At 39.5% G+C, this 17,884-nt stretch overlaps 1 protein-coding gene across 2 annotated transcripts in view; it reads left to right on the forward strand.

Moving 5' to 3' along the window:
• Window positions 1–1,750: 1,750 nt before the first annotated feature.
• The window catches only part of GABRA2 (gamma-aminobutyric acid type A receptor subunit alpha2), an 89,946-nt gene continuing 73,812 nt past the window's right edge, over window positions 1,751–17,884 (forward strand). The window contains exons 1-3 of one of the 2 annotated variants that reach the window (XM_038400372.2): window positions 1,751–2,554; window positions 3,231–3,319; window positions 6,068–6,183. In XM_038400372.2, coding sequence (XP_038256300.1) covers window positions 3,249–3,319; window positions 6,068–6,183 — 187 coding nt within the window. In that variant the 5' untranslated portion in view covers window positions 1,751–2,554; window positions 3,231–3,248. The remainder of the gene's footprint in view (window positions 2,555–3,230; window positions 3,320–6,067; window positions 6,184–17,884) is intronic. The other variant, XM_043513905.1, reaches the window with a different exon arrangement.

Consider the following 17,884-nt stretch of genomic DNA (forward strand, 5'->3'; position numbering starts at 1 on the left):
GACCAGTGTGACACTGCTACAAATGTGTATGTACTAGAACAAACTTTTGTGGTGTGTCTAGATGAGCATTTACAAAAAGATAGAGGAAACTAACCTATTAACTAAGTTAACAATTCTGTGCTAGAAGTTCCCTTGTAGTTTCTTTGATTGTAGCAGTAGCCCCCCTATATAACTGAAGAAGTGTCAATATTAAAAAATTTGTACAGAGGCGAGTAACAATGACCTTAATAAAAAGTCTCTCTTTTACATTTGTAATACAATTGCTGGCCTTAAATAATTGATACTGATTGTTAGTAACTCTTGCTTTTATTTGATCCCTGTATCAGGCCCATAGAAATAGTCTGGAAAAATAACTAGTCAAAGATCTTTTTCTACACTGGTAAGAGGCTTAAAATTTAAAAACATATCTAAAGTATTAGAAATAGAGTTTGTAGAAAAAAATTGAAATTTTCAACTAGTTCTCTGGTAGTCAGAAATATACTGAATTTTTCTTTGCAAATTTTATGTAAAATTTGACCTTTTACTTAGGAAGCTAGGAGTAAATATGAAACCTGGGTACAAATACTTCCCGCAAAAGGTAACAAATAGCTAGAGTAGTGATGTTGGAATACAGTTGAAGCAGTTGAGTCTTGCCTTAGCAGTTTGAAGGGTACGGCGAAAAAGCAGATAGCGTGAGGTGAGATAAGCCAAGAAAAGACACAAATGTTGGGCATGGTGCTGTTTAGCTCTACCTCCTAATTTCATGTTTTCTTTAGGTTGAAAATAAATCTAGTTCTTCAATTATCAAACAAAGCATGATCTATTCAGAGTAAAAAATCCAAGATAATAAACAGAACAAGTAACAGTAGTTCAGTCAATATCAAAGAAAGACTGTATACTAGAAGGAAGACAACATGATATAAAAGGGCAACAGCAAGTATGCAAGCTGGGTAGAAAGTTGAGGTTTGTTTCCTCAGCTGTCTGAAGCATGAGCTCCTCTTATTTTCATTTCTCTGGATTTCAACTAGATTGTGCCAATGGACAAGTGGGGAGGGGAATATTAATGATACAGGATGAGACCCATGGTGGGAATTAGATAAGCTGACAAAACTCAGTAATTGTTTGTTTAGGTTATAGCACATCAAACGCTTGCTTTGAAAGTGGTGATTAAGAGGTTAAAAAGGCCACTGCAAATATTATTTAGCATTTAAGGGATTTCTTTCTTCCCTACTTATTCTTGCATAGACAAAGCTAATGTTTTGCTGTGTCTTATCAGTATCTTACCACATTTATGTGTTCACGTTTACTCATGCATTGTCACTAGGGGAGGTCGTGTCTCCTGTATGTTTAATATGCTCATACCATCCTAACTTATGATTCATCAGACGTGAAGAAAGAAATTAACCACGCAGCTCCTCTCTGTCCCGCTTTGCATTTTCACAAGGGTAGCACTCTAAACACACCCAATAAGAGGCTATTGCCTCTCTTTTCCTCTAGACGTCTGCCCGTTTCATCTCAAATGAGATGCATCAACAGAAGAAGGTACCACTTTCGTGCAATCGCCCTGTTTGCATTTCATCACCTGAGATAAAACAGACTACTAACAAGGAAGATCAAACACAACCCCATAGAAGAGGGTGGATAGGGCTTTGTAGCTGAGCTCTACATAACACGCTCTTCAATGCACATGGCGCTGACAAGTGAAAGGCTAAATAAGGAAACAACCCCACCCTCCTCCCCACTCCGTCTTGCTTCAGTCGCTCTAGCTGCTGCTCGGCTGCTGCAGCGGCCGCACAAGTCACATTTCAGCCCCTCTCTCGCTCCTCCCCTTTTCAGTGCAAACTTCTTTGAACACGTTGGGCTGGGGTGCGACCTGGTGGCAGGGAGGGACGGTTGCGGTGGCCTGTCCGGACACATCAGCGAGAGGGATGCCCGGAGGGGGGGGGGGGCAGCGGCAAGGGACAATCGGACTCCCAGGGGGGCTGCTGCTGCCCCGAGAGGCCCGCTGGGGGGGGGGAGGGGGCGCACAGGGGGCCCGTGCTGGGCCCCCAGTCCCCGGTGAGGTCTGCGGCTGCTGCGAAGGAGACGAGGGGCCGGGAGGTTGGGCTTTGCTCCTAGGCGCTCCCTGCCACTCCTGCGAAGTGCCCCGCGCTGGGTGGGGTGCCTGGCGCTGCAGGGCAGCGGACCCAAGCACTCCCTGCGCTCCGCCTTCCCTTGCCCGGGGTGGGCTGAGGAGCGCGCGGGAGCCGCCGCTGCGCCAGCGCGCGGACTCCCAGCCCTCGCGCCGGCCGGCGGAGAGGCTCTGCGATTCCGCCTCCCCCTCCTCGGGGGGAGGGGGAGCGCGCGCCAGCAGCCTGCGCGCGCGCACACTCTCCTCCCCCGCCCAGCCGCCTCGCGCTGCTGGTGCACACAGCACTCCGGAGCGGCTCCTCTTCGCGGCGCCGCTGCAGTCTGGCTGCTCGGCTCCAAGTTCCCCCATCTTCAGCATCCTCCTCTCTGGTGACTAGCGCACGGGGAGGGGGGGGACTCCCCCTCGCCCACCCCTTCTCGGAGCGCCTCCTGCTGCTGCTCCCAGGTAGGGACCCCATCGCCCCTCTCCTTGCGCTGCTGGGCATGCCCCCACCCCCGGAAAGTCTTCGAGCGGAGATGGAGAAGGGAGGGGGGGGCTCCGACATTGGCCCCCTCCCTTAACCTCAGACAAGACAAGCACCCGGCGTTGCATTAGCTAAGCTCCTTGTATTCTGCAACTTTGCACTGCACAGGGGTTGCCCCTTTGTGATGTGAGTCTATGGCCATTATTATTATTTTTTTAAACGGCTGTCCAACATGTTCCGCGTTTGGCAGCGGCTGCACCGGTTGGTTCACAGTCATGCCATTGAACCCCTGCAAATGGGCATGATGATTGTTTTGGGGTGAGTGGGTTGCGGAGTATTGTAGTGAACCGAGGAATGATTGATTAAGAACTGATTATCTGTTCGGTCTTGTCGGGGCGTTCATGTGACAGAAAAAGGAAGCATCTGATGCATTTGCTCACATGCCACTTTTGATTATGAATTACATACTTATTCAAAGCAGGGTCCTTGCAAAAGATGGAGCTATAAGTTGATAGTAAGGGAAAGTGCTTCAGGAATCCAGTGTTTTCTCATCTCCATTGAAGTGGCATGCATTTTTCCTTTGGTTAAGTTGAAAGCCTTGCTTGGTGGAGACTCACGGTAGCTCTGAGTGGGTTTGTATTTTTCTTGCATGGTTAGGTTTTGCAAAGAGCAGCTATGAAGAGGAAACTGACACTCTACAAGATGCAGTTGGGTCTTCTCGTTTTATTGGTGGGGGTGCCAACAAGGTGAGCACAACGTTTCTTATGGCTGTTCAACAGAAACGCATATTATGTTTTGATCTGCTCCTAGTCATTTCCTGTAAGGAGTGATAAAAGCTAGCAGGGGATAATATTTCATAAAAAGTCTTGGTTAGTTGTTTTAATACAATATTTGGCAGATTCTAGATCAGGTGCAGTGACAGAGTTCTGGGGACAATGTCAAGTTAATTACTTATCTTAAACAATTTGCTACACCGGTGACTTCACATTTTTAATTCAGCCATTTGAAAGACAAAAAATACACCCTTAAATATTTTCTTTGTAACATTTTGAGTTGTAAGAGATGTACTGGACTCAGTATGCCACTGCCAATTTACATCATAAGTTAATCACACAGAACAACAGCGTAGGCAAAGTAATAGATTGTTGTGAAGTCAAATAGCAAACTACAATTTCTAAAATAATGTTGGCATTTTTGAGTATGGACTTGTCCTTTTTTTTTTTTTTTTTTTTTGGTCAACACAACAGACCCCAGAAATGATATTTAAGCTTTAAACCTCTAGGTGGAGATAGCATACAACTTCACAGAACCATAAAATAAAAGAATAGCCTGGTTGATTAATCAATTTTTCATGTTGTTGTTTAGAGATCTCCATTTCTAAAGTGACAACATACCAGAAAGTAATTTTAAATATAATTAGTTTAGTGTTGCCTACGCTCCCTAAATATGCAATTAATTGTAATTTGTAACTTCATTTTACTTGTTTCAATTATGATTGCAGTAGGTTTTCTGGGTAATATGATTTTCAAAATTTATAGGGGCCTCATATGGCTGAAAATCCCTTCATTTATTTTGGTCTGGTACAATTACCTGGTGGTTATCTCTCAGTGACCAGAATTACCTAATTTTTTAAAAATAGGTCATCTGTCTTACTTTGCACCCAAACATGGTGCAGTATTAGTTAAATCACAGTGAGCTGAATCCTGTAGTCCTTACTCACATGAGTAATCCCATTGATATCAAAGAGACAGTTTGCTTAATTAAGAGCTTTCGTGTGAATAAGACTTGTAGGATTACATCCTGACGTGATATAACTATCTAAACTGGGTTTTTCAATCACATCTTGACTTCAAAAACTATTCTGTTTTTACAAGAGTAATATAAAAGGCAGATATTCATACTATCGAAGTATAGGTGAAGAACAAACAGCAATAGTTTTAATTGCCACACAGAGCTTTTAATCTTATTTTACATGTGACATCTAGGTGTTTGGTTTGTAAATTAACTGATTATGCTTGATTATAAGGGTAGTATCTTGGAAACCACAGACTGCAATAATTTACATTTAAATACCTCCTGCATGATGATTAATTGTAGGGTGAAAGGAAAATCCTTTCTTTGTTAATTTTTAGGTTGTTTTGTCATAAATTTAAAGATGTCACCTGATTACTTTTGCTGTTGATCAGACAAAATGTGTTAATTTTACATAGTACAAATTGTTCAATCAAAATTCCTTGATCAACACTGCAGTTGCAGAAGATAAGCACACGCAAAAAAATAAAAAATCTGAAAGATAAAAATACCTGCAGATTTTTGAAAAATAGTATACACTGGTAATGCATCTAACATGCTGTTTTATTGCCCTAATGCTCTTCCCAGGTATTAAATAAAGATGGTGTTCTGATATAATTTATTTCACATAAATGATGCTTAAAATTTGGTTACACAAGAACATTTCAATATGAAGGCTCTATATAGGAGAAACAATTAAGGGTATACAAAGCCATGGTTTGGTTTCCACACCCAGATGATATGTTCAGCACCATTCTTGACTGGACAGCAGAATTCTATTTCGTTGGATTTATTGCTGTTTTCCAACAAGAGATGATCAGTGAAGAGAATTGGGTCTCTTTCTTCACCAAGGAAGTCTGATAAATTTAGATGATCTATACACTCTCCTTGATAGATTAATTTATGGTTTCATCCCAACATTTACAAGATGTGATTGGATCTGGTAAAACATAGGGAAATACTCTTGTCTTTTGAAAGACAAGAATTGTTTCTAAATACCATTTAAATCCACTACAGCTCTTGGGCTGTTCACAGCTCTCGCCCAGCTTGCTTGCTGCTGTCAGCCTCATTGTGCCCACCCACTATGTACTGACATCAGAGGACTCCCTGAGCATGATCAGTGGAGTTTTCCCTTATGTCAGTACTTCTGCTCATGTACGTTATATGGCCATTGGGTGGAGGCATAACCAAAGTATCTGTTCGAGAGATAGTGTATGCAGGGGATGAGGGAGTGGGCCAGCAGCTCCAAGGAGATAGTTTTGTGTTAGGACTAAGGACACCAATCCATGAATAATGACCCGTGGAAGCATATGGCATTTTTGGGGGGTTCTGTACTCGAACAGCCATATTTTTAATTGAGTTCTTAGGAAGCCATATTTACTGTATTTTAATATGTACTGAAAATAGAGGCTGTTAGAAAATGAAGTTCTTGAAAATTTAAAACTGTTTTTCTTAGAATCATGTTTCCAAACCATTGTTTAATATATAATTAGTGTATGCGTATACACTTACACTACACAGCACATATTTTTCATTTTTCAGAATACTCCTGAATGTACATTTTTATAAGGAAAAGGTGGTATGATTAGGATAATGTAGATGATTAGATGGCAACAACTGACACATTCAAAGCTAAATGATAACATTAGTTGCATATTGAATGTACATAAACAAATATTTTACTTTGTAAAATGTTGTCTTAGATCAGTGCTGGCTGACTCCCTAGAAGATGAAGCTAAGAATAACATCACCATCTTTACAAGAATACTAGACAGACTTCTGGATGGTTATGATAATCGTCTTAGACCTGGATTAGGAGGTAATAAAACATTAAAACTTGTTTTTTTTTTAAAAAAAATATAAAATCAGATTCTATATTCCATAATTTGTTTAAATAAATATATATTTTCCCTTAAGAACTTTTTTCCAATGATCTGATTACATATTGTTGCTAAATCATTTATGAATCCATATATACCTGTTTTCCAAAAATTAATGGAACAATAAAGGTATAATGGAAATAAAATGTCTTAACTAGTAGCAACCATTTATCTTTTTTAAAAAGAAAAAAAAGTCTGGAGGTTAGAAAACTGAAATAGGATGTGAACAAAGTCTTCTTCCATATAGATAGAACTCCTTCGGTATCGGTCACTTTTTATTGTGAGATCTCGAAGGTGCATATAGGTCTGATCATTCCTTTGCACATCCCAAACCCTCATGAATGTCCATGGGAAATTTGAGTGAACAAGGAACCCTTGGAATTGAATGAGTATATGAATAAATACATGTATTCACAGAATATTGGTGTCAATAACACTTGTTTCAGGCTAAATTCTCTCCCTGTTGAAGTCAGTGGGAATATTGTCATTGACTTCATTGGGCCAGGATTTGGCCTTTAAAGAACATGATGCTAGGCATCTTACCCCTATTTCTTATTTTGCAAGTGCCCAAATAATAGAAAGATTAGAGGGAGGAGTCAGGGGTCTGTTGTGTCCTTGTTGTATGTGATTTTTAAAATATTTGTTAGTTGTATTTGCATTTTAATTTAAAAATCTTATTCCAGTGAAGAAAATTATCCAAGTGGCAAATTTAAAGGATTTGCTTTGGCTACAAGTGATGGCATACGCTCCATGGCGTACCAAGAACTATCAAATATCTTGCTCTTGATATTTTGTGGTTGTGTCTATTTTTATTTTGTTTGAAATTTTGATAGGTACAGTGCTCAAGTGTGAAACTGTTACAACTGGAAAAAGCCATGCATAGTGTGGGCAAGGGCAAATTTGCTGAGAGCCCACTTCTGTTCCCATTCATTTCTTTGGAATCAGGCCCTAACTAAGCAAGGGCCTGCTTCAGCTCTTCTTGAAATCAGTGGGCCAGTAGTTCCCCTGCTGTTCCAGTTTGGAAAGCCTTGGCTAGCATATGACCAGCATAAAGTGGCACGAGCTACCTATAGCTCTCTCATTACGCATTCATCCTGACATGGAATCCCTTTTCATTTCCAGTCCTGGCCTCCCTTCAGTAGATATTTGCAAATACATTATTTTATATTTTAAAGGGCTTTAGATGTAGATAATTCATAAAATGAGAAGTACAGTACAATAATTGGATTTATGCACCTGTATAATGATTGATTGCAAGGAGATACTATTTCTTTGCAGAATTATTCGTCCTTTCTTAACCATTCTGATGTAACAAGAACAGACTGCCATACAGATGATGTGCAGAAATAACTTGTCAGAAAATTGAATTTAATTTGTAATTATTTAAAAAACCTTTTTATTGTAAAAAGTAATGGAAAAATTATCTGCCTGTTTACAAAGAGGAACATGCTAATTAATGAAAACAGTCTGCAGTTGCTTTGCATATGGATCTTTAAACTGAGAAAATTGGAATTAAACATTGAAAGCGTGAATTTAAGGAATATAAACTATATTTTTATCTTTTTCTGATGGATTTTTAAATTTTGAAAATAAGTCTATATAAATATCTTTAAGAAGAAAATCCCCAAACGTCCCAGGTAATTAATACATGTTTGGTGAGTATGAAAATAAAGGAATTAACATCTGTTCAGTATTGACATACATGCCATCAACCAATGCAGAACATATGTGAAATGAAAGTGAGTCATGCATATTGAACCAATAATGATTCATGATATGTGATAATGTTAGTCTGCAAGAATATTGGTAATTTAACAGAACATCAGTTTAATTCAGTTACACATCAAAAGCCTGGTCCTGGATATTATATATCCTACATAGCCTTTTTAGAGATAGTATGTTATTTCTACATAATATTACAAAAATTGTATAGCCTTCTCTCTTTCTTTTTCTTTCTTATAATGGCTACCTATGGTAAGAATTTGAAAACATTGGTTACTGGAGTTTTCTTTTAAATTGCATTCTTAGTAGATGTTGGTAGGTTCTAATTGTGTCTTCATGTAGACTACTGCATTTTAACCTTGCCTCGATGTTAATCTTGGTATATATGTCATTATTTTGAGTTACTTGGACTAGATTCTGATCTCAGATAAACTTGCTGACTCTGAAGGAACTCAACTGAAGTCATTAGAGCATTTACTTGGGCATAACAGATTAGATTACACTATTACAGTATTTATATTAGTATAACTCAGATCAGAACCTGGCACATCAGAACCTGTCTTAATTTATACGAAGACATAACTATCAAACACCTAACATGGATTCCTTTGAAGCCTTTTGAAAGGAAAATCCAGTGCACCAGTTAATTGTTTATCTGACACATTTCCAAAAGTGTCACTTAGCTGAATTTTCTCCCCTATACTTAATTTTTATTGAACTCCACAATTCCCTAATACCTTCGTGCTTAATATCGACACAGGTAGTGTTAATTTAGCACTAAATGTTTTAGCTGATTATTGAAAAATAAAATGCAATACAAGGAAACTTCTAATAACTGCACGTTCTGTCAAAGGGTTTGTGTAATCTCTAGCTAAGTGGGAGTCTGTTTGTACCCCATTCCTAAATTTTGGAATAAATTCAGAAACTCCTAATATCAAGCCTATTGAGAAATTAAGTGTATGTGTATACTACATGACTTGATTTTTTTAAATTATGGGTGCATACGTTTCAGTTCTGAACTTTATACTCTCCAGAGTGTTAAGGCAGCTTTGTGTTGTATTGTTGGTGCAAAGCTGTTGTAAAACTAATAGTATTGATCACTGGAGGCCCATCCTCACAGCAGGAGTCCTCAAGTTGGGTGCACAATCACTGTGGAGACTTATACAGCACTTCCCTTCAGCCAACAAAGAGGTTGCAGTCGGGGGCAAGGGGGCAATGCAGTGCCCCTTGGGGCCATAGACAGCAGGCAGAAGTTAAAGCAGCTCTCAGGCTACTCTAAACTCGTTTCTATGGACCAAGCTGTCATGGAGTAGCCCTAGGACTGAGCCTGCAGATTGGTGGATTTAAGCCACTTCATACCCCCTCTCCAGTTTTGCGTGATACTCCTTGGTTGCAGCTGCAGAAATGGGCGAGAGTACTTCTTCTAAAGCATGTTGTTCACTTAAACTTCACAGTTCCTTGCAATCTTCTGTTGGGACATCAGACTTACTGCAAATGTTGCTTTAAAACAATAAATACATAAATATGTATATCATTGGTAATATTTTATACGGTTTAGACCCAAATTTATTATCCTATTTTCATGCAAATGTTTTAGAAGGAGTGTCTACCTTATGATTATATTTATGGGTAAAGCCCATTATTCCATGCAGAAGTTTTCTTCTGTACATTTGTTATAAGCATCTAAAAGGGATTAAGGAGATTTTGGTGAAGTTCTATTCAAACTAAGCCACAGTAGGAAAATATGGATACATCTGGATTTTTTTTAATTTGTATTCCACAGATGGTATTTGGAATTCTCTGTCCTTGAAAGTATTTCCAGAATGTATCGTAATAGGACTTAAGGAAAAAATGGACAGTTACATGGGCACTAGTAACATCTCAAAGTTTACATACTTTAAGTTGATTTCTGCTGATGTGGATGGGCACCAATAGTCAGATATGGACATTTTCTCCAAGATAATTGATTGCATTGGATCCTGGGGTTTTTACTCTTTTATGGGAGCAGCTAGGTGGGAGTATGCTTTAGGATAAGGTGGGCATATCACACATGTTCAATTTTCTGTGCTTGCAGAGAACAGACATTTGTGGATCTTTGTCCTTCCCTTTTTTTTCTGTGAAAAATGTAAAGACATCAGTTTATTTTAATTTAGCTTCCCATAAATATAAGGTGCCTCCATGTTTTTTGTTCTGTTTGCACAGTACCTAGCACAATGGGGCCCTCATCTATTACTGAGGCTCCTACGCACTACCACAACACAGATTACAAACAACAAAGATAGTACCAACTTTGCTTTCTAAATGTAGTTTTAAAAGAACAAATACACGTGTGACGGGTTCGGTCACAGAGACCCCCTTGGAACTGTCACCTGGCATGCTGAGATTACCTCTGAGCCCGTTTTCCCTGCCAGCTTGGGACTCCAGAACCCTGCCTTGTTGAGCCAGACATGCTAGCCTGCTGCAATAAAGACCCAGGTCTGGTCCATGCCCCCAAAGCTGCAGACTTTAACCAAAAACTGCTCAACAGGTCATCTATCTTCAACACCCAGCTCCCAATGGGAGCCAAACCCCAAATAAATCCGTTTTACTCTGTATAAAGCTTATATATTGTAAACTCATAAATTGTAAACAAAAAGTTTTCCTCCTTCCCCCCCCCCTTCCTGCTGGTAATAGCTCATCTTAAGTGATCACTCTCCTTACAGTGTGTATGATAAAACCCATTGTTTCATGTTCTCTGTGTGTGTATATAAATCTCCCCACTGTATTTTCTACCGAATGCATCCGATGAAGTGAGCTGTAGCTCACGAAAGCTTATGCTCAAATAAATTTGTTAGTCTCTAAGGTGCCACAAGTACTCCTTTTCTTTTTGCAAATACAGACTAACAGGGCTACTACTCTGAAACCTGTTATTTTGCTCTCTTGGATAGTCTTTGCCTAAGACTTGGTAGTATTGTGAAGAAGCCAGGGCTGCACTGGCAGGTGAAAAATGGACCAAGCAATGTATTTTGTCCAGCTCCCACAATACCATGGGATCCTACGAAGTGTTGAGTGCCCTTAGTTTCCAATGAAGTCAATGAGTGCTCAGCATCTTTCAGGGGATGCAGAATACTTCACAGAATCATTCCAGTAAGGGACTAATATGTGATACTAAAGGTAGGTGTAAGAAGTCAGTAGCGGCTCTGGGGATTGGCTGGCATTTGAAGAAGGGAATATTAACACCTTGGAAGAAGGTCTTTGGTATTCTCCTTGAAGAATAAAAACAAAACAAAACAAAAAAAACACCAACAACAAACCCTGCCCTTCTGCACATCCCACAGGCCAAAAACAAACACTCTCAAACCTTCCTCTTCACAAGTATCTTTGAGGCAAATTCTTTCTCTCTTCCCCTTTGTAAAGTTTCCTCTCTCCCCTCTTAACAAAAATCAATCTTTCCCCAAAACTCCACATCATCTGTTATCCTTCCAGAAAATATCCCCCTTCCCCCCTCACCCAAAATTCTAGCATTCGCTTCACTTCATCTGAAAATGCCCATAGTTTCCCAGTGCTGGTCAGCCCCCTCACCCCAACTCCATCTTTGGTTTTGACCCCAATTACATCTCACTGTAATCTTTCACTGTCCCGAACACCAATTCCCTTGTTGCTTTGCCTCTTCCCCTATACCATCTCTCATACACAGCTTTCTATTCTGTTCTGTTCTATGTATTTTCTTATACTACACTAATTACTCTAGTGTACGAGTGCCTTCCAGTAATGCGCTAAGCAGTGTGACTAACATCTGTCGTGTTTGTTCTCTCATCCTCCCACCCCTGCGGGAAAAAGCATATGGAGTGGAGTTCCTTGTTGTGGTAGGTTTTAGGGTGTTTGTGGGTTTGTTTGATTGATTGATTTGTCTAATGAAATCAATCTGTCGTGGGATTGGGTAAGCAGAAAAATCTCAGGGAGGCTTTCTGGCTGGACATGAGAGGATGGGTTCCACCCCACACCCAGCATAGCCTAGGCACTTATTTTCTATTCATGCCAGTATAATGCTGTTGGTACTAGTGGTGGTCTATGGCAGATCTGCTGCTTCTAGTAAAGCTCCTGATTGCATACCAGTGATGCTATCTAAGAGGGATGCCATCATTTCATCACCCTCTTTACCAAACTATCCCTTCCCAACACACTGAACTACTGCATTCAATATTTACAGGTACTAGGGTGTGGGGAGGATGTAGTTTGATAATAGGGTGTGTGCAGAAGGCCAGTTGGTGTCAGTTATGTTGTGTGTAGTAACTTTAAATGTATTGCAACAACATTTTGTGTGTGTTAGTTATTGTAGTTGATTATATATACACTATGGTAGCACTCAAAGATCCCAATCAAGAGCATAGATGAAGAGACAGTTCATCATATTATTAGCATACCAATACAGGTGGTTTGTTAAATCGTTCATTTAGGTCTGTAAATGATGCTAAGTGATCAGGCACAACAAAGGGACTGAAAAGGGGATACCATACATTGGTCAGTGGATTAAACAGGTGACAAATTAAGGATGATAGTATTTTCAAAAACCCAGCTCAAAACTTCAGAATGAAACACTTAACATAATCAGTTGGATCATGATGGTTTATCCCTTTTTTTCATTTCTGACATTAATGGATTCGAATGATGAGTCAGTCTCAAAAGTAGCTATGGAAGATATATTAGTTAAGTTGCTGTGTTATTTTGTAATTCACTAACCTATTAAATCAGAACAACAGACAAAGAATCTGAATTAAAATAGTAAATCTAATTGTTTTTAATTACAAGAATCTGAGAGCTTTAATATGTCAAGATAAATCCTGCAGCAACTGGGTGTGTGAGGTAATATATTTTATTGGACCAACTTCTGTTGGTGAAAGAGACAAGCTTTGAAGCTTACTCAGAGTGCTTCAGGTTTCTGAAGAAGATCTCTGCAAGCTCGAAAGCTTGTCTCTTTCACCAATAGAAGTTTGGTGCAATAAAAGATATTGCTTCACCCACCTTGTCTTCTAATTTCCTGGGACAAACATGGCTATAGCAACACTGCAAAGATAAATCCTCACATGCATTTTTTTTAAATGTCATCTTTTCAGGCTGATACACAAATGAAGTTAATCACCAGAGAAAGGAAAGTTTTATTTACTCCCCAAAATATTTGCTTTTATATTTCAAAATCTGTGGGAGCCAGGTTTCTAAACATTTGGATTTATTGGTAGGGCCTGATCCTGCTAACCTTTACTCATGCATGTGGTTCCATTAATGCTTTGCAGAAGAGAGCTCTTGGATATAAATTCTACTCTTGCATGCCATATGTTTCAGAATACATACTTAAAGCAGGTATTTTAGTAAAATGTGCCCCAAATCAGCATTCTGTTTGGATTATTATGTGAGATTTGGGCCACAAAATATTCTAGGAAAGTTATTCTCTATTCTCTGGACCAAATTCTATCGTTGGCTACACATGTGCAATTTCTGTTGAAGTTAAAGGGAGTTATGTGCATATGTCAGAGGTCTGAATTTGGTACTTCTTTAGGCAAACTAATGCTAATTATAGTCACTCAAGTGAATCTGTGATATATAAAAATGCTAAGTAAAAGTGTTACATATTTAGCAATCTCATAAATATGACTAGTGGAAAAAATCATTGCATACAAAATTTCAGCTACTTGACCTTTGAAAATCATTATATTCTTGTATGTATATTCAAAAATTTTCACACACAGTTATCTAAGCATAATTAGTTAAAAAAAGCATAAATACTTGTGTATATAAAATATAACTAATCACATGTCATAGCATGTCTCAGACCTGTAACTAAAATCAGAAATATGGGATGTAGATCTAAAATACCAAATAGCATAGGTATATAAACATAATATATTTTAATTGAATATATTATTTCTATATATGTTCTCTTTTTTTATATAGATTACTTTTCTCATTGAAATATACAAAGGCAGTGTCCACACAAAGGGCCTATTCACGCAGGTAGTTGTGTGGTTTACATGGGACTACTATCATGAGTAGAACAATGTGTGTCCCAAAGATGTTTTTGATTTTAGTTTGAATTTAAAAAAAAATTGCACCCACCTAGTTCAGTTTTCTTCCACAAAGATGTGGGAGAAAAACAATATATCTTGTGATCCAATGACTGCTTTGTCATTTAGAAATTCCTAATCTTCTTCTTGGGTCTCTTTATAGAGGAAAAGCAAGGTAAACTGTAAAATAGGACAAGTTGCAGAAATTTTGTGATTGGATATTTATTTATATATTATATAATTAGCCAATCACAACATTTTTAAAAAGGTGACCCTACTCTGTTAACTTGTCAGGTCTACATAGGACTTCGGTTAATATTTCATGCTGTTTTTGACCTGTAGAATGCTCTTCCCTTCAGCTGCATAATTACAGTCTGGGAACGTCACTGTTTTTACAGAATGACTTCTCAGAAATAGATAATTATTTTTATGGATGAGCTGCATATCTTGAATTATTTGAATTGGTCATTCTCATGTTGCTGAGTCTCTCATCCAACAGAGGCAATTCTCTCTCAACACATCCATTGCTCTTGCACCCATCCTCTGGTGTCCTGAGATGATAGCTTTTTTTAGACCACTCTTTGCCAGGAGATAGAGAATGGTTAGACCTCCATCCATTTCCACCCCTTCACAATTTACAGGGTCACTGATTGAAGGATTAGACATCTCTGGATGAAACACAAGTAAGTGGCTGTAATGGGGAGTAAATGACAGTGAAAAAGGAGAGGGAAGAGTGTTGGATTCAATATTGTCTTGATAACAGCTCAGTATCAGGCTGAAGACATACTATGCTATTTTCACTGATGTCTTTACCAGTGTCCACATAGTTGATAAAGTGCAGAATGATGAGCTTCTTGCTGCTGGGTCTTTCTTTTGGGCTTGGTTCTGTGTCACCAGGTACCTTTTGTGGGCGAAAGGGAAAGTATTAATACTGGAAAAGTTTTTAAAGAAGGAAAGGGGGAAAATATAATCTATGATATTGGACTACAGAGCATCACATCATTAACTATCTCTTCTGTTCTGTGTAAGGTTTTAAAGCTTTTCACCGAGTGTAGAATGCTTTATTCCCACTCATTCATTACCTTGTTGATCATAGGACAATCAAAGAGAAAACCTTGCTGGTTACTAAATAATTGGTTACCCTGTACTTATAAAACAAGATATTGTGTTCTCTGGTAGTGCACACAATGTGCTAGGTGCTGTCCATGTACTCATGAAGGTATGATCCATGTACCAAAGAGCTCCCAAGCTAAGAAACTGGATCATATTAATTCAAAGTGATGGACTCATATTACACATTTATTAGACAACATTTTGAAGAACAATTAAACTTTGTGCTTTCTATGTGCAAAAGCTTCATGGTTAAACGTTCAGGGTGAGATCTTCACCTTCCTCCCCATTCCAGCCTGTTTACACCATATAAAAGTGCTGAAAAGTATAAAGGAGCCCCAAAAGCCCCATATCCAGCCAGGAAAGGATTCCTATGCCGTAGAAATGGTGGAAGACAGCAATAAGGCTGCCTCCCAAGGGCCCACCTTGCAATCCCTGTCATGGGGGAGCATGCTGAAGGTGGGAGAACTGTCAAGGGCCAGGATTCCAGGCAGCCCATAAGACAGCCTGGGGAGGGTGCTGTAACTTGGATACAGGACTGTGAGGTCTGTGCTGTAATGCTTACAGGGGCAGCACAGAATCTCTCCCTAAGTCTTTACTGTTCTTTTTATTTTTAAGTTTCAACTATGAACGTGTATTAATGGAGAAATAACTGAAAATGGTAACTTACATATGGATGACATGTTCAACTTTTGGTTACAAAAAAGATGTACAGTTACCCAAATGTCCAAATTCTGATTTCTGGCTTCTTGATAATGATTTTTTCCCATTTGAATTAAGTCAGAAACTAAACATTCTTAACATTTGTTTAAATTTTAATATGGACCCAGTCCTAAACCCCTTGTTTTGTCAAATCTCCTATTTGGCAAGAAGCTCGATTCCCTTCTCCCGCTCCTTTGATTTCTGGGGAAATCCTGATGAATGAGGTGTGTTAGGATCAAGAGAAGGCAGGCCTGAGGCTGCTCTGACCTGTGCTAGGATACAGCCCCAGGGATCGGGAAGTGTAAAGGTTACTTAATTGCTCTGGTCCATCTGAGGTTCTGAGCTGTTAACTTTAATGGGAGTTTTGCTGGAGCAAAGAGTTCAGGATTTGGCCCTAAAAAAAGCTGCTGTAAAACATGTAAATAATATAAACCAAACCAAAATCTATACAAAATTCATCAAGGACACTGCAAAGCTCCCTGCATTGGAGTAGCTCCCAGTTAAGGCTTAGCTACACTGTGAACTATAGATAAACAAGGAGATACAAGGTGAAATCTTGGCCCCATTGAAATAAATAGGAGCTTTACTGTTGACTTTAGCAGAGTCAGGATTTCTCCCACAATATGTACAAAAAATAAGTAGTAAGTAGGGCTGTCAAATGATTTTAAAAAAATCACAATTACTCATGACGATTAATCATGACTATTTTTTTAATCTCGTTTTAATTACCCTGTTAAACAATAGAATACCAATTTAAATGTATTATAAATATTTTTGGATATATTTCTATATTTTCAAATACATTGATTTCAGTTACAACACAATACAAAGGGTACAGTGCTCACTTTATATTTTTTTTAAATTACAAATATTTGCATTGTAAAAAGGATAAACAAAAGAAATAGTATTTTTCAATTCACCTCATACAAGTACTTTGATTCACGGGCTTATAGCGATCCTGAAACTCTGTAAGTGTACTCTGTTGTGGTTGCCGGCATTCATTTGCTACCCATGGGTTATCTGTAGCACAAGAACTTGAGGCAAAAGCATGTTTAGTGTGTAGGTGGCACTACAGACTTGAAGCACTTTGATGGTATTGGAACTCAGCCTTGCAATAGCTACCAATAACCATTTTTTTTATCCAGAGAACCATCTGGAAGTTTTTTAAAAATAAACTTCCCATTCAAAAGACCTGAACTTTTGCTTCTTTCCTCCATTAACTTTTTCCTGATATTTAATCACTCCAGATCATGAGAAAAATCAGTAGAACTGTGCCAAAGTCCGCCAAGCGATGAAGCACAGTAAGTGAAGAGGGTCAAAACAGAGGTTTGTGATTAACTCTCATTAAAAAAAAGGCAGTAATTTTTGTGTTAATCCATGGGTGGGCAAACTTTTTGGCCAGAGGGCCCCATCTGGGTTGCCAAACTGTATGGAGGACCAGGTAGGGAAGGCTGTGTCTCCCCAAACAGCCTGCCCCCTGGCCCCTATCCGCCCCCTCCCACTTCCCCCTGACTGCTCCCCTCAGAACCATGGACCCATCCAACCCCCCCCCCCCCGCTTCTTGTCCCCTGATTGCCCCCTCCTGGAACCCCCTGCCCCTAACTGCCCCCCCCCAGGACCCCACTCCCTATCCAACCTCCCCTGCTCCCTGTTCCCTGACTGTCCCCTGGGATCCTCTGCCCCTTATCCAACCCCTCTCACCCTCTTAATAGCTGGAGCCAGCCATGCTGCCTGGCAGGAGCTCGCAGCCACGCCGCCCAGAGTACGGGCCACGTGGCGAGCTGAGGCTGCGGTGGAGGAGGGGTGGACAGCAGGGGAGGGGCTGAGGGTTAGCCTCCCCGGCCGGGAGCTCAAGGGCAGGACAGTCCTGCGGGCCAGATGTGGCTTGAGGGCCATAGTATGCCCACCTCTTTTGTTACTTGCTTGCTTTAACTGTGATTAATTGACAGCCCTAATAGTAAAACTTCTAATTCTTGTAGAAGAGAGAATATTTCAGTAAGGCGTCTGATACCGTGCCACATGGGGAATTATTAGTTACATTGGAAAAGATGGGGATCAATATGAACAT

The sequence above is a fragment of the Dermochelys coriacea genome, chromosome 4 (genome assembly GCF_009764565.3).
Source record: "Dermochelys coriacea isolate rDerCor1 chromosome 4, rDerCor1.pri.v4, whole genome shotgun sequence".
Taxonomy (NCBI): Eukaryota; Metazoa; Chordata; order Testudines; family Dermochelyidae; genus Dermochelys; species Dermochelys coriacea.